This window comes from Eublepharis macularius, chromosome 2 (genome assembly GCF_028583425.1).
Source record: "Eublepharis macularius isolate TG4126 chromosome 2, MPM_Emac_v1.0, whole genome shotgun sequence".
NCBI classification, from domain to species: domain Eukaryota; kingdom Metazoa; phylum Chordata; class Lepidosauria; order Squamata; family Eublepharidae; genus Eublepharis; species Eublepharis macularius.
Window position 1 is genome coordinate 150,645,515 of NC_072791.1, and position 18,269 is coordinate 150,663,783.

General features: G+C 43.4%; 1 protein-coding gene across 1 annotated transcript; it reads left to right on the top strand.

Moving 5' to 3' along the window:
* Window positions 1–368: 368 nt before the first annotated feature.
* On the top strand, window positions 369–1,304 carry LOC129323531 (olfactory receptor 5V1-like). Its single transcript, XM_054970065.1, has one exon. It carries the CDS (start codon window positions 369–371, stop codon window positions 1,302–1,304), a length of 936 nt encoding a protein of 311 aa, XP_054826040.1.
* The last annotated feature ends 16,965 nt before the right edge of the window (window positions 1,305–18,269 follow it).

The window sequence follows — 18,269 nt, forward strand, 5'->3', positions numbered from 1 at the left end:
ATCTATAGCCAGAAACACACCACGTACTCTTCAGCGTAATTATGCCTTCCCCCCTGAATCCAGCCAATAGGTATATTGCTGAGGCAAAATTTATAAAGAATATCAATTGGACAGATATAATTTTTTGTTATTCAGATTGTATTATTAAAGATAGAGATGTACTGCCATCAATCTCTTTTCCTTTGCCTACTGAAAAAAAAGGGGGGGGACAAACCAGAATAGAGTAGCTGACCAGAGCAGGCAGCCAGCTACATTAACACAGAAGAAAGTAAAAGTCGGAGGGGAAATGCATGCCTTTATTTTAATGAGTATACATTGTTTTCACTGTATTTCAGATATTCCAGTTGCTCAGCCTTGCTGGCCAGGAGATGGAGAAAGCCAACGTAACAGCCATGAAAGAATTTTACTTCATAGATCTCTCTGATCTTCTAGAAGTGCGGCTTTCCCTTTTTGTGATGATTCTGCTGATCTACTTGATCACTTTGGCAGGGAATGGTGCTATCCTCATAGCAATAGCGACAGATGTTCGCCTCCAGACTCCCATGTACTTCTTCCTCAGTAATTTATCTATACTGGATGTCCTTTGCCCAACTGTCACAGTGCCAAAGATGCTGCAGATATTCTTGTCAGAGGATAAAACCATATCATTTTCTGGCTGCATGCTTCAGCTATTCTTTCTCATTTATGTGGTGGGCACAGAAGTTTTCCTTCTAGCAGTGATGGCATATGACCGCTATGTTGCCATATGTAGCCCCTTGCATTATACAACCATCATGAGGAAAAGACTGTGTGCTCAGCTGGCTGTTGGGACCTGGATAATTGGCTTTATTAATTCTATGATTCATACTTCTCTGACCTTTACATTATCTTTTTGTGGGCCCAATAAAGTTAACCAGTATTATTGTGATATCCCTCCAGTGCGTGCCCTCTCTTGCTCTTCTACCTACCTCGCTGAACTAGTCCTCCTTCTTGTGGCTGGTATTTTAGGAGGTAGTGCTTTTCTCATTACCCTGATCTCTTACATCTATATAATTGCTACAATTTTGTACATGCCTTCTACTGAAGGCAAGCGTAAAGCTTTCTCTACTTGTGGTTCCCACTTGGCTGTAGTTTGCCTGTTTTATGGGACCACCATTGCCACCTATGTTCGTCCAACATCCACCTATTCACCTAAGCAAGACAGGATTGTTTCCATGTTGTATGGAGTAATCACTCCCATGATAAACCCAATGATTTACAGCCTGAGAAATCAGGATGTTAAAAGGGCTTTGACAAAAGCACTTGAACTGAAAGTCTTTTCATAAAGGTATTATATTAAGTTAAATTCTCTCAACTCTTGTCTATGATCTAAATACAGGAGGGAAGAATGTTGCAAGCCATATTTTGTCTCCACTGTGGAGAAGTGTGGGATGTAAAGGAAGTAAATCATTTTTTAAAAAAATCAATTCTAGCTTAGGTGTGCTAATTTGTGTGTGTGTCCTTGTAAAGGCAAGGTAGGTGGAACTTAAGCCAGGCCCAGCTAATAAAATTAAGGGAAACTCTGTGCGGAAGAAAGAGTTGTTTTATATTCAGGACATAGACATCTGTTTTGATTCACTATTAAGATCAGTTCACAATGGACATTGCACTGTGTCATCTCAGATTGGTCACTACTTCCCTTGGAACCATGTTAAATTACCTTGAACAGTTCTTTTTGAAAAACCGTGAAAATGTTTTCTTTTGACAGGATTTTGGAAAACAGACAGCAGGGACTTGCTATTCTAAAATGCTGCTACTTGCGTTGTGCTGATTTTTATGTTTTAATCATTGAAATGCTTATATTTTATCATGCAAGTAATGTATTGTATATTCTGTGATTCAACTGGAGGACTTTAGTAAAGAAAAATCCATAAATTTGTTTTTAAAGGAAATAAATATTATAAATATACAAAGCTCTGTGTGGAATATGATTTTTAGAGTTCAACTGCAGTAGCAGCACATAAAGGTATACTCTGAGAAGACAGAAGAAGGGATGGGATAGGCAGCATTGGCTCCAGAGATTTTGCAGAAGTTTTGAAAGACATTTTGCTTCCTGCAACTCTAAAGAGCCACTGCCCATCAGAGTAGATGATAGTGAGTTAAATGGAACACAAATCTATCTCGGTAGAATGCATCTGTAGGTTTCCTTATTTATTAAGAGTTTTATATAAAGAAAATAACAAAATAGCAAAAAGACATCTACACAAAAATAGCCAAATGAAAAATAACAACTAACAAACAAAAAATATAACAAAAAACTAACACAAAGGAAACAGAAGACAAGAGTATAAGCTAAAAGAAGGCTTCTGATTTTCTCTGCAACAAAAAAAAAAATCTTTTTTTCCCCTTACTTTGCGCTTCAAAGAAAAGCTCTCTTTTTTCTAAGGACCAGATCCTTTATTCCGGAAACCCACAAATCAACAAATCTTTATTATCAATTTCAAGCAAAAAGTCTATAAGGGGGTTTCCATTCAACAGTGTAATAACTTACTGTCTTTTCTTTAATCAATTAAATAAGCTTTGCCATCATTGCAAATTCCGACATCTTTATCAACCAGTCCTCTGTTGTAGGCAAGGACTCTTCCAGTTTTGCGCATATTATAATCTTGCTACCGTTCCATGTCCCAAAGTTCCATGGCATCTTTTCAATTGAGTATCCATCAGTCCCAACAGAAAAGTCTTTAATTTCCATTGTATAGTAGTCTTTAAAATCTTCTGAATTAATAGTTGTATTTGTATGCAAAACTTTTTTGCTTTCTTACATGTCCACCACATATGGTAAAATGTTTCTTCATGTTGATCCCATTTCCAGCATAATCTTGCAGTACCCTTGTACATTCTGGCCAGTTTCTCAGGAGTCATATACCAATGATAGATCATCTTATAAAAATTCTCTTTAAGACTAGAGCTTAATGTAAATTTCAACCCTGTTGACCACATGTTTTCTCATTTGGTGAGAAACTCTGGTGCAACTCTATCCAGATATCAGGACATCATTTGTCATCTCTGGAGAGTTTTATTTCTTCTTGAGAGAGAAGGCTTAATTAGAACTCGGTAACACATCATCAATCTTTAGAGATATTTGGTGAATTATAATTTCATTGGACACCTGAATAAGCAACTGCCCCTCTTGTCCCCAGAATGAAATGATGAATTATTGTTTCATCAGCAGGAACTAAAACAAGCAATTGTACCCCTTGTCTCCGGCTAGAATGCTGATCAAAACTCATCAAAGTCCTTCTCACTCCCAGGAAACGAATATCAAGGTTTTTAGTACCCAAGACCATTCCGTTCCCAGGTCCCTTTTACCCTATAAATATGTGAGCTCTGACCCAGTCAGGGTGTGCACATTCATCTGGATCCAAGTGTGGCATCCTCAGATCCTGGTTTGAGCCCCTCCCTAAGAAAGCCAGCTGTTGGCTCCTTCTTCTGTGGACCTCTGATAAGTAATTAACTATCCCCTGATACTATTCTCCCTTGTCCAGCTTTATACCTAGGCTCTTGTATGCAATTGCTTTGTCTATCTGTGTGTGTGATATTTTTCCTCTTTAATAAAAGCTGGAAAAAACTTCTGTCTTGTTGGCATCCTCATGAGAAGGACCCTGTAAAAGTTGGTAGAAGATCCCTCGTTACTGACCTCTCACTAAGCTTGTTCCTTGCTTTGCTAATTTCCTCCTACTTTTGCAAGGAGCCCCCATCTAGGTAACAACTAGGGGTTGCCATTACTGAGCTATGACTGGATGACACTCTCCAACCACCATATGAGGATACCAACATATGGACAGGACAGTGGGGTCATTCCTGCTGGCTTCTGCTTCATCCATGTGTTCACTCAAAACTTTGAAAAAAGCATGCCTTTGTCAGAATTTTTGACTGCACATGCAAGTGCGACCATATAAACATAAAGAGGCTCTTTTAAGAATTTTCAGTGAACATTTGGGAGGTATTTAGGGGGAGGGTATTCCTCCTCTCTATGTATTGATATCAATATATCTAATTCTCTCCATGGCCAAATCTATGGATACTTAAATCTGGAAACTGGAGCCATGAATGGGCAAGACAGATCTTTCTACAAACCAGAAAAATGCCCCAGGTTTTCAGAAACACTGGAAACCTTTACAAAAAAATAAAAGAACATTAACTTCTCCCAATAACAGCGAGCAATGCCTCTAGATTTCAGAAATGTATGCCTTCAGTGGCAGTTGATAGGCAATAGGCTTATCACGCCTATTTTGATGCGAGGAAGGAATCCCAACCCTTTGTTGTCTAGTGTCAATGCACACACACGGGTTACAAACTTAAATGGTTTTTATTCAACTTCTTCATACATGTAAGGAATCTCTACTCACAGTTCTTCTAAATAACAAATGGAGAGAGTGCAACTTTCATGCATAAAGGTGCTTGGTGTAGCTTTGTAGACCCAGTGAATGTGGTGAAAAAAGAGAGATGACTTGCTCCTCTCCCTGCTGAGGTGTGAATGAACAAAGGAGGAAATGGCCTTAACAAGTTTTGGCGGGCTTTGAATGCCCCAGGAACTGAACCTTTAGGGTAAGGCACTACAACTCCCAAGATGCACTTCTCTTAAAACTATAGGCATACAGTCTACTCTAGTACATATTGATTAATATATTCAGCTTGCTGCTGGAACAGTACAGTGCCGGGACTTCTGGTTCAGGGTAATGGAGAGACCGACGTGATTCGGAGCTCCGGATCATCCGAGGTGCTGCTTTTTGGGCTGGTGGGGCCTTCAGATCGCCCACAGCCCCTGGGTTTTAGTCAGAAATCCGGCAAGAACGCTTTTAGCCCTGAGAGTGAATGGTCTTGGCGGGTGGGAGGCTCTGAATTAAGGGCTTCTCCCCTAAGCCTTGAGATCCTCCTCGGAGAAGGGCGGCCAAAATCTCTGCAGCATCTTCGGGAGTCATTAAATTGACATAGGCTCTTTGTTCCCCGAGCCTCGGGAACGGATTTGAACAGATTTGGATGTTTGAAGCAGTGAGTACATTCCAAGAAGTCTGTATTAAGTTAAGATTACTATCTCCCCCAACAACCGTTTTACTGAATAAAGACTTAAATTTTAAAAGAATTAAAGACAGTTACCAAGCTGAAAAAGTATATTAAAAGACTGAGCAATTTAATTGGAGTTTTGAGAACGAGAAAAAGTTAAAAAGAGCTAAGAAGAATATTGTTTTGCATACAAAGAAGAGGGATGAAAAATGAAAATGGATGAAAAGTCTATTTAGAAAACATAGAAAAAGACATAGAAAAATATACACCAGGATATAAGTAAATCCAATGACTATTCATAAGAAGATGTGAATTGAAGGAATATGTAAGAACTGAATGCCATTGTTAAGTCATCCATATATCAAAAAAGTCTAATAAATAACATGCATTACAGCTGCTAGCAGTATGTTTTTATTCTTCAGATGACTAAATTTTATTCTCTTCAGATGTATAGAATATGCTTCTTTCTTTCTCACATGAAACCACCTGAAATGACTAAACACTTGTCAATTAACTATTCTTAATATAGCCAAGAAATCATCATCATATATAGAAACCATGATATAATCAATGAGGTAGGATTAGCATGTTCGGTCCATATCAAAAACAAAGAAGTAAATAACAAGCCAGAAAAGTGATGTAAAAGATCTGAAGTTAACCCGCTTTTCTCTCTCACGCCCATGCAAATCCTGGTCGCAGCTGTAAAACAACTGCTGACTCATACATATTTATCAAAAATACTTGTTGCATCTTAAAGGGGCTAAAATTAATTCAGATAAAGTACAGCAAATCCAATTGCTCATTCAGACCACTAGGCCTATGGTGCCTAGAGTATGTATCCAAAGAGCCTCCTTCTGAAGCACAATGCAATTAGTGTCACAAGGAGTATATTTATAACTTCATATTATAAGGAAATACCATAAGGAAAGCTGGAATAGATTTAGATGGTGGAGAGAAAATTGGTGGAAGGAACATTAACAATTTGAGATATGCAGATGACACCATATTACTTGCAGAAAATAGTGAAGACTTGAAACAACCATTGATGAAGGCTAGAGGAGAAAGGGCCAAAGCACAATGTGGCCCGTCTGGCTTGCAGCGTAAGCTGCTTGGGCCGGGGGCCGGGTTTGCAGCCCTGGATGAAAGGAGGCAGATGCTCCTTTCCCGGGCATCTGGGGACTTTCCCTGGGAGATGGAGCAAAGGGCATATAAGCCTGCTCCGCCTCCCAGGTCCGCAGCCTTCTTCCTTGCTCAGCCCACCTGCCCTCCCCATTGCAGTGTAGGATTAGCTGGTTGCTGTTTATCAGGGCCAGGTAGGAAATATTTGCTCCTGTCCTTATTGGCACCATTGGTTGAGAGTTTTTTTCGCCTACCTTGCACTGTAGGGGGTTAATTAATTATATGGTGGTGCTGTAAATAGTTGATCACTGGCAGGATAGGATGGGATTTGAGCGGGACGGTGACCCCCTTGGCGCATTCCCTTAGGGGAACTGGGGGTCTGTCAGGAGCAGCTGGTGGGCTTCACGGCAGCCAGTGGCAAGGGCAGACTGTCTGTGGGACTCCTGGACAAGTCCACCTCTATGGGCTTCACGGCAGTAGGGGTCGAAGCTTTAAAGAGGAACCACTTGCCTGGCCACTGGGTACCAGCCATCCTTTGGATGGCTCACTGCCAGGGCAGTGGGGGCTCACCCAGGCAGGTCAAGGCAGAGGTCCAGTGAGACCCCAGAGCTTGACCTGTACCTTGCCGATTCCAAGTTCCAGAAGATAATGACTACCCAGGAATGACACAGTTTTAAGGCTGATAGTGAAGAAATGGAAATTGTTAAAGTTTTTCTATTTCTTAGCTCCATCATCAAATAAAAGAGAGACTGCAACAAAGAAATCAGGAAGAGATTGAGACTTGGAAGGGCAGCCATGAGGGAACTAGAAAAGATCGTTACAGATAAAGATGTCTCTCTGGGGACCAAGATCAAGATAATCCAAACTATGTTATTACCTATTACTATGTATGGATGTGAAAAATGTCCACCCTGTATTTCATTTCAGCCTTCTGAAGAAAGTGCCTCCCCCCCCAAGGTAAATGGCACCTGGAATGGGGAATTCCACCCCTCCCCCATTGTGAATGGACAACCACACTATGAAGTTGAAGACATTTTGGACTCTAAATTGAAAAAGGTTGAACTCTTTTACCTGATTCAATGCGTACACTTTAATAAAAGTAATATGGGATGGGTAAAAGCTACTGACGTTAATGCTCCCAAATTGGTACGCAGATTTTATAAAACTTACACAGAGAAACCGGGTCCACTGTGATGGGGGGGGGCAGAGGGCATCTTGGGAGGGGCAGTATGTCAGATGCGCCCTGCTTATCTGCCATGTGTGCCTATTATACTCTGTATTGTATTTAGACATGGTGTATTTAGACATGGTCTTTGTATGGTGGCACTTTTTGTAGATTGTTTAAATGGTTGCCTTTTCCTTTATTCAGGATGGGTAGGGAGTTGAAGGGGCCCGCCACCCATCCTACATTCAGTTCCTAGATCTTAGTTGCCACCACCTCCGAGAGTTCCCTTGCTGACTTCAGGTTGGCTGCATCCATGTCTAAACGTGGCCCTACATGTGGTATTCTGAACCCCTTGGTGAACCCCTCCCAAATAATGCTGGCAGCTGCCTGGTTCTTGTACTGCTGCAGCAAAGGCCATAGCACTGCTGAGGAGACTGGCATCCAGGTAAGAGACCACCAGTCCCCTTGCATGCCTCCCTCATTTCTTGCCTGTGTTGGTGGAGCTGCCTTGACTGCCACCCTGACCAGCTCAACTACCTTCATCTCCATGTGCCTTGTACCCTGCTGATCCACCCCGAAAGGGCCATGGACACCCGGATCCTTGAGGGCAGTCCTGCCACAGGTGTCACCTGTAGCACTCTTCATACACATGGTCGTATCTGCACTGTGACCATTGGCATCCCCCCATGTTGAATTCCCAGCATGGCTTCCTCAGCGGGTATCTCCTAGTGCTGTTTCCATCAGCCAGGGCCTTGTCCCCCCTGCCCCAGCCATTCAGGCCCAACATCTGGACCCACACCATGCTGTCGAGCTGATCCCATCTTGTATGCTCATTGCTGGATGCCTTCTCCTGAACTCCTCATCATACTTGAAGGCTGCCCGGTCCCCCACTGCCACCTTGACCTGTGCTACCTGCCGTAGGTGGCAGCACAAGTGCCATGACCTTTCTGTGAAAGCCACTGTGACAACCCCAATGCAAATGCTGTAACTTAGGATCCAGTTGCTGAAGGTGCACTCAGCCGGGCACTCCCTCTCAGCTCTCTTGTGCTTCTTGGAGCACCAGCACTCCCTGGTCACTTTGTCTGGATGCAGTAGGGTGAAAACATTTACAAAATACTCATTCAAGATGCGCTTCTGTACTTTCCTGGATAGATGGTACCCCATTGGAGCCTCCCTGGGCCCCACTGGAGGGGGAGACTGTCCCTGCCTGCTGGGCCGTGGCTCCTTCCAAAATGCACATGCACCCTCCATGGCCCTCCTCCGATGCCTGTGTCACCATGCCCAGTCTGCCAATCCCTGGGGTGTAAGCTGCCTTCTCCCAATATTCTCATGCCCTGCATTTCCAGTCCTCATACGAGGATGACTCACCCTGTGATTCCATGAACAATAAAGAACTGCAGCTGCAGCTTATCCACTGTGTCCGATAAGACCTCTGTTTCAATGTCCAAGCCTGGACCTGGCCCACTTCTTGATCTGCATCAGCCTCCAAGACAACTTCCAGGCCCAATTGGTCATCCACCTGATCTGCCCCATCTGGGTCCTTGGGAGTTGCACGCCTGGGCAATGGCAGCTGGTCTGCCATGGACTTGACAAGCAGGTGGATGCAACCAGGCCACCCCCACCCAAAACACCGTGCCGCCGTGCGCGCATCCCTTGCAGGAGCCCGGTTGCCACTACCACCCAGGACAAACACAATAATGTCAGACATGCCCTGCACCATCTTGCTGATACTGTCCGAAAGGCACCAAAGCGTGGCCTACACTGCCTCCACATTGCTGGTTGTCCTGGTGGGGCACCTCCACTGCTTGGCCAGGGGGCAGCCTGAATGTGGCTGGGTGCCAAGGTACTTCGCAAGATGTGCAAGGGGCTCCAACTACACCCCTGGTGACTGGGACTGGCAAGGTGGACATTGCCGGTGCCTTGTCTTTCAAACCCGCCATACCTGTACTGAAAAGAAGCCAAATAAAACAGCCCATGCCTGCAAGGTGGCCCTGTGAGCACCGGAACTTGGCCTGGGGTGTGGAGGGTGCAGGCCACTCCATGATCTGGCACCCCAGACCCCCCCACTGGGATCCTCCCTCCTCAGTTGTCCATTTGGTTTCTGTATACGTGGGGGGCCAAGGATGCTGGAGGGCATGACCTGGGACCCGTTGCCTTCGAGACAGGGGTACCCCTGCTGATCCACCACTTCCCCCTTGCAGGCCTGCTGGGCCAGGCCAGGTGACCCGCCAGGTCAGGCCATGCTCGAGGCCACCATCCTGCCACAGGGCCAGGCCCCGAGGCCACAGTCCTGCAATTGAGTCATGGCCTCTCCTACCTGCAGAGGCCTACTGGGCTGGGCTGGGCAGCCCACCAAGCCAGACCAGGCCCAACCCTGCCACAGCACCTGCTGGACCGGGCACGTGCCACATAGACATGCCCCCATGTCAGACCATGCCGGGCTGGCCAGGATGTAACAGGGGCGGGGCAGGGTGAGGCCTGCCAGGCCCCACCATGCTGTGGTGCAGGACAGCACAGGCTGCATCACCCCCACAGCGCTGTGCGCTGGGTGGTGCAGTGCATGCCAGGGCTTCTGCACCACCCACCTTGGTGCGCTAGGCCAGCCCCAGGCATGGTATAGGCAGGCACGTCCCACTGGGCCAGCCAGGCCCCCTGCTGGGCCACCATGCTGGCCCATAGAGGCCACACTGCCTGGTTAGGCCTTGCAGCAGCTGCACCACCCAGGCAAGGCTTACCAAGCCAGCCAGGCCCCTGCCGGGCCATCGTGCAGGCCCGCGGAGGCTGCGCCACCCGGTTAGTACCCACTGGGTCAGCAAGGCACCTCCAGGCCACAGTATGCCCTGACATATACCAGTGGCAGGCTGCACCACCCCACATGGCCCCACTGGGCCCAGTGAGACCAGCAGGACCAGGGTGATGCTCCACCGGCCTGGCAAGGTGCCACCGGGCTGCAGTGTGGCCAGGGCGAGTCCTGGTGCCACAGGGACGGTGCACAGCTCACCACACCCAACCAGCCCCCAACACCTCAAAGGCCCAACAAGGCCAGGAGGGGGGACTGTGGCTGCCACCCGGGTGGCCCACCAAACCTTCCCCACACAGCTCCCAGGCTGATTCCACCCCCCACCCCCCAGGGGAGAGCCTGAGGGAATCTCTCTCTTTTTCTTTTCCACTCTTTTCCTGTTGTTTTTTTTTTATGATCCACCCAGGCGGGAGAGGGGAGGCCAGGCCAGGTCCATGTGGTGTTGGGGGGGGGGGGCAGCAGAACAAAAGGAAGAGCAGATGTTGAAGGGGTGGTAGTGGTTCTGAAGCCTACCCCCATCCTCCTCAAGCCAGCCTGGCAGAAGCCCCATCTCACCTAAAGCCTAAGAATCACCAGTGCTGAAAGAGCTGGAACATGCTGCTCCTGCCAGTGATGCACAGGAATGGCGCTGACCATGCTGCTGGAAAGAAGGAGGGATGGATGCTCCTCCTCTTCTGGACTAACCATGCCTCCACCACATCCTTGCCCTCGGGGCCAACACAGCCTGCAGGTGAGTCTGCGAGCTTCTTTTATAATGCCTGTGGTTATGATTTTGCAATCAAAACACAGTTCTAAATAAGCTAGCGTAGACTGCTCTGGTAAGGCCAAGCACCCAGATTTGCAGTTTTAAGGCACATCCTCATATTAACATAATTGCTCAGATCCTGCAGTAAATCTCTGCTAGTAGAAAGCATTTCCATCAATGGAATGGGACTTTCTCATATCCCCCCCTCCCACTGGACTCCTAAATGTCCCTTCATATACTGCTCCTGGAGGACAGGGTATCCTCAGGAACAGCAAGAGACACATTAGGGTCTGGATTGAAATTTCCTAGGAGTCTATTTTTATTCACTATTGCTTTGCATTCCTGGGAGGAATACTTTGTTAATATTTTGCCAGCTCTTACAGTAACTACGATCTAGCTGAACTACCAATGTGGATCCCTGTTTGACTATCCAAAATTAGTTTTCTAATTTCTCAAATGAAGAATGGGAAGGTTCCCAGTGCTGATCTAATTCCTCCTGAACTTTTTAAAGCCAGTATCTCTTGGGGGAAAGATACTCAACTGTTTTCACCCAGATAAATGCAACAGGAGTTATTCCATCTGTTTGGAGACAAAAACCAAACAAAAGAGGCAGTCCCAGCATCAAGAAGACCAAAATGCAAGGTGGAAAGCCTCAATCTAGGCTAGATAGCTACAACAAAGTCAAAGAAAGTGTTTCAATCCTTATGTTAACAAGGTAGATTTAAAGTGACATAGTGCATGTTTAAACGGCTATGGACTGTTTACATGTTTTGTAAAATATTTATGCAATGATTTAATCTTCCTTGTATGAGTTTGTATTTAAAGCCTGCATAACTTGTTATCTGTTTGGAGACATGTTACCATTACACCAGTTTACAGGGCTTTTTTTCTGGGAAAAGAGGTAGTGGAACTCAGTGGGTTGCCCTCGGAGAAAATGGTCACATGGCTGGTGGCCCCGCCCCCTGATCTCCAGACAGAGGGGAGTTTAGATTGCCCTCGACACTGCTCAGTGGCACTGAGGGAAATCTAAACTCCCCTCTGTCTGGAGATCAGGGGGGGGGGCACCAGCCATGTGACCATTTTCAAGAGGTTCCAGAACTCTGTTCTACCATGTTCCTGCTGAAAAAAAGCCCTGCCAAAGAGGGGGGACAGAGCAGACCCGTCCAAGTATAGGCCACTTGGCCTTCTATCAGTGGCTGGCACACTCTATGCTCTATCTCGTTACTATCGACTTGTGTTGTGAACAGGCTAGAAACTAATAAAATCCTGGGGAGGGAACAGGCTGGTTTTAGGCAAGGGGATGATACAGAAGATGATCTTTTGACACTACAGTTCTTAATCAACAAATATACAACCAAGAGCCAGAGGATTCTTGCTGCTGCCTTCATGGATTTGACAGTGGCTTTTGAGACTGTACCTCGTGCCAGATTCTGGCATAAGCTAAAATCAACATCTGTTAATAAGAGATTTTTGCCATTGATTGAAATTCTGCATTCTAACTCCACTGCACAAGTGCACTATGAGTTAGACATAACAACTTTCCAATGTAATTTCCCTAAAGTAGGGAGTGCATCAGGGTTGTGTTCCTGCCCCTCTATTGTTTAATCTGTATATTAATGATATGAGTTCTGTTGTTGCTACCCAGGATTGCTATTCTCCATCTATTGTTAATGTGAAAGTTCCTAGTTTACTCTTTGCTGATGAAGTAGTTCTCCTATCAAGAACAACTTCAAGCCTCTCTGATAAAAGCTTTTGTCTCTTATTGTCCAGAAGGAAGTCTGATAGTTAATTAGCAAAAATCCAAGCTTATTGTCTTCAGTAAAAAATCTCATGCACACCATAAGTGGCAAATTCATGGTAAAAACATTGAGGTTGTCCCCTATTTTAAATACCTAGAGGTTGGTTTGATCAAAGATTAACTTGATCGGTGCAAGCTGCCCATGTTAAAATATTGGCTACAGCAGCAAAAAATATCTGTTGCTTCTTTTATTCATCTGGAGGTCAATATATTCCAGCTGCAATTAAACTCTTCAAAGCCAAAGTGGCTGCACAGTTTCCATGGGACCAGTATTTGGATTGATAAACTAGACAAGTCTTTTGATTCAGTTCGTCATAAATTCCTATGAACCATCGCTGGAATTCCAAACTGTGTAGTGGGAGTGATCATCCAAGGTGAATTGGAACAATCATCTCTTGAAGCTCGGGCTTGGATGAAGTTTTTTCCTCTAAAAGTTAAAATCATACCCTCTGACATCCAAGAGGGCTACCTTGGCTTGATTACAGAGCTCTTTGTTTCCCATTGGGATAAGCTTGTAGAGCTGGGGTTTTGGCAGTATAAAGGGTCCTGCTGCCAGCAGGTCCCTTTAAACTATCAGCTGGCAGGCAGCGAGGGGGAGGGACTGCCCACCACCTGCCAGCTGATAGTTTAAAGGGACCTGCCACTTACAAGCGGCAGGAAATTTTATATGGCCATCTCCCTGGGGAAATGGTCATTTAAACTTCCCTTTAAATACAACTCAACAACCTTTATATGTGCAGTGGAGAATCAATAATTCTCACAAGCCTCCACAAAATGTACAATGTAATTTGTAGTGTGAGCATGCATTTGAAAAAAATTACCTATATGTTTTCCCCAGCCCCTGTGGTTAGAAGAATTGCATAAACTGTATATGTGTTCAACCCACTTCACATGTGGAGGGTGTGCAAACATTCATGCTCAAGCATACCCCTGAATATTTGATCAATGTACAGGAACAATTTCAAAACCATGCTTTGTAAAATAGCAGGGGAAAGAGTGGGCAAGATAAGCAAAAAATAAAAATAATTGAGCCAATTTTGTCATTATGAACAGTAACCTTTATTTTCCCACTAAGTTAATACATTGTTTCAAAATGATCATTACGTCCAGAGAACCAGTGTCTGCCATTTCCTGATTTAAAATAATGTCTTTGAAGCTGGCTTGGATTTTAATGATGCACTGAGGAGCCAATTTGCCAGAATTTATAAACTTCTGGAGTAAGTTTCATAATGACAAGCTGGCAGGTGCTTACTTTTTAATCGTGCCCATGAGAGCTTGTTAGAATAGCTGGGAGTTAATACTATTATTGAAGATATGAGTCAATTACTCTAAATTGATCACCTTGGATTCAGAGGCAGAGACACTCAAAGGAGCAAACCTTTGGGAATTTTAGTTTTTGTTTGTTGCCAGAGTCAGGGCCATTAGGCTGAAGCAATGTACACCATCTCCGCAGTATACTTTTAGCTCCCAAAAGAGGAGTTCAAGAATTAACCACAGAAAATTGCCTAGTACAGAATAGTAAGAAGAAGAAAACTAATTATATGTCAGGCTGCAAAATTATATAGAAGATTCATCTTGCAAATCTATGCTTTATTCCATTTACATACAATAGAATTAATCGAAGTTGAACTTGAATACAACTCACATTAGCTCTGCTGTTGCTTCTTCCCAGCTCATATTCATTATCCTAATCCTTGCTGTCCAACAGAACAAGGCTCAGAATGTAGCATTTATTAGGAGATTCGTATAAAAAGTTATATAGAAGTTATATAACTATATAAAAGTTATATAGAACATGGTATATTTACTGCAAAATGGCAGTTCTTGGAAGGACATTAATTAATCTACCTTGCTTTGGTCTGACATTTCTGCATTGATCTCAAGTTGGGACCAAATCTCAAGCCTACCTGGAGATGAGCATTCTCTGCCCACCACTGATTTGAGTTTTCAAGGGCACATCAGAGGCCAGAGGAGCAGCTTAGGCTTGCACACTGCTGTCCACATGGCATGCTCTCTGTGTGAAAAATTAAAAACTATCACAGATACCCAAGACCGGCCTCCAAAATCTAATCTCATGCTAGTACAATACTAGAGAATGTGCTGCTTCTCTTCAGCAAACCATGGTGACAAATATTCTATATGCTGAACACTAGGTCTTTTTATAGGAACTGAAAGCATACATCTCATTTATCCTTTAAATCAAATAGCCACATTTCTAGACACTACTGCTTGACTTGAGTGGCAGTTTTCAACATTTTACTCAGTACTTGCATTTTAAATTGTGTCAATATGGTAAACAAGTTTTTTAATGTAGGTTGTCATTTGTGTAAGCACTGTAGAAGACATGGGAGGCATGCTCAGCCAGTAATATCCCTAGCTTTCACACCAGCACATTCGTGCACACACACATATACATTGGTATATCTGATATACAGCCAATCTTTCCCTTGGATCTGGGCCTGCACCTGGTTCTCCAACTGCCTACTGAAGCCAACAGTACTTAATCAGGAAACTTAATCAGGAAACGGTTTCAATATCTGAAGAACACAGATTTAACAATCAAATTCATGCTCCCTCTTAGTCTTCTGGTCCCAAAAGGGCTAAGGAATCTGGTGGCACCCATACTAACAAATGTACTATGGCATATTCTTTTGTGAGCCAGAGCCTACTTCATCACCTATATGAAGTGCTACATTAATTTGGCTGATATATGCTCATAAGATTATAAAACATAAGGGGTGGGTGGAAGGTTATTATTATAAAAGAGAGGCTGGCAAGCTCAGTGGTCCAAAATATAGAGGAAGAATCCAATCAATATTTGTATAGAACATGCCCAAGTCCTTTTCATCCATGCTGTTGGGAGACTTCAGACCCTATATAGATCCTCCTGTTATATGCAGTTACCATGTTATCAGAACAGGAGCGACAGTTATTTTGCATGTGCATTCAAGTTCAGTATACACAAATTGACCACTGGGTTTTTCAGGTTTCTAGTTGGTGCATACCAAAGTTGTATGCTCATGCAAAATATATATGCTGCTGGAGGAGGCATGTCTCCCACTATTAGGGTTATGATTCCCCTAGTGGGCCCCAGCCTCCTCCCCCCACCACTACTCACCTGGCTGGTGAGGGGAAAGACCTGGGAACAAGCATCTTGGGGTATGCTTCCAGCATAACAACATCACTCCCAGAAGGGTCCCAGAACCTAAGAGCACTCCTGGACTTTGTACTGGGAGATTAGGCCCATTTGGGGGACCAAAATCGGCCCGATGTGAAGCCTAGGAGCACTCCTGGGTCCTACACAATGATATGCCTCCTGAAAGTGATGTCATCATGCCACATTAGGAGCATAGGCATGCTGTGCATACACATGACTACATCAAAAATGTAAGTGCTGGGTCCCCCTGCTCCTGCCGGGCGGGTAAGGCAACCTGGTAACCCTATGCACTATAGCAAGAAGCCACCCAACTTCCTCCCCACCCCCCACCCCCATTTCCTACCACTGGTTAATAATTTTCCTGTGGGAAAAATGAAGGGGGCTCCAGGTGTTCCCCTTGTTTATACAACATGGAGATCATACATATTGGGAACAATGTAGATAGCATGCAATCCTGAATTGCATGGTTGCAGGGCTCCTGATATATGTGGATGTAACATCTAAGAAGGTTTCCAATTAATTGGAAAAGTTAAATAAATCATATTCATTAACGGAAAGCTAAAGGGCATAAATATTTCAAGAATCATTTGATTAGGAAATCCATTATGACTGTATGGGAAAAAATTGTACCGGAAAAGAAGGTTCCACAATGGGTTTCACTTTAGAAGCATTCTCACAACCAAAGACGTTTTCCCTAGATAAGAGTATTAGATACAGAGATCTTTTAGACTATACAGTATTCAAATCAAAAGAAGAACTCCAAAGACAAGATTTTAATTTAGATTGGAGGGCAAGGGCTCAGACTGAATCCAGATATAACAAAGATAAAAAACTGGGAGGTTTTTAAAATGCATTCAAAACTTAGCTGTGTAATTCTGATGAGAAACTGATAAAAAAGATGTGTGTGTTTTTAATGCAATTGGAAAAAAGAAATGAGGGAGTGGAAGAATATAAAATGAAATGGTCACAAAACTTAGGATATAACTTGGATTTGATGCAATGGAATAAGATATGGAAAGTTAATATTAAAATAACCAAATCAGTTGCTTTTAAAGAAAATTTGTATAAGATGTTTTATAGGTGGTACTTGACACCAGATAGACTAGCTAAAATGTATAAAAATATGTCAAACAAGTGTTGGAAATGTGTGAAACACACAGGAACATTTTATCATATGTGGTGGACATGTAAAGAAGTCCACAAATTCTGGATAATGGTGCATAACCTGTTACAACAAATTTTACAATGTACAATTCCTTTTAAACCTGAGATATTTTTGTTAAATTGTGTACCAGAAGAAATTGGAAAAGATCAGAAATATTTTATAATACATAGAGTAACAGCAGCAAGAACATTATTGGCATCTTTCTGGAAAAGAACAATAATACCCCAAGAAGAAGAATTGATAGCGAAGATAATGGAAAATGCAGAAATGGACAAATTAACCTCATTAATGAAAGGACAAATAGAAGAAGATTTTGCAGCCCCATGGACATCATTTTATGAATGGATAAAAAACAAATATAGTGACTTGAATGTAGTAACTATATGAAGACACTATTGTAATGTATTATTAATAATCACAGTTAAATATTTGCTGAAATGTTATGATGAAAAGATATAGATAAGTAGAATTCTAACTCAAGCAGACTCTATGATATATATTGGATATTCCCTTCCTACCTTTCCCTCTGTCCCCCCTATTCCTATATGAGAAAACCAATAAAAACCTAATTAAAAAAATCATATTCATTAACATATAAGCAGGCACAATTACATTATGTAATCACCTAATTATTCCCAATCCCTATTGAAACTGTTTAATTGTAGAAGTTGTAGTATTTATTGTATAGGGCCAAAGGCCATTACAATTAGGACATAAAAGGACCTTAAGAAAACTACAACAAAACAACATTAGAATGTTAAAAATATAATAAAACATATTAAAAACACAAAGGTACCTTCTCTATGTGCAAAAGAGGTATTTCAGCCTTTAGACACCGCACCAGCTCATGCTGTTTAATTCTGCGTATAATTCCAGTTCTTGCCAAAAAACACAAATGAGCACTGATGCAGTGAACTAAATTCTTCACACAATGTTCACAAAAATAATTTAGTGAATTTGAAAGTAATATACAAGAGTGAATACAACATGTGAAATTCTAAAACATCATAATCACTATAATATCATCACAATCAATCACACACAGCAAGGTGTTACAACACCGAGTAGCATGTGTATCCTCAGAAAAGGGAAGAATCCCAAGAGTTCTCTTATGAGCTGTCTTCAGTCAGTACACTGAGGATTCCCGCTGAAACCGCGGGGGCAGATGAAAAGTCCCTCCGGACAAAGTGGAAAGGAGCTGGAAGACTGGGAGGAGAATGGAATGTGCAGGTGGAGAACAGCAACCGGGAGCCCCCGAGGGGGACCTCCCCGCCCGACAAGCCTCCGGGTATCTCAAG

What these genes read in the sequence shown, in the direction of transcription:
- LOC129323531 (XM_054970065.1), top strand. Translation starts at nt 369, where the DNA reads ATGGAGAAAGCCAACGTAACAGCCATGAAAGAATTTTACTTCATAGAT.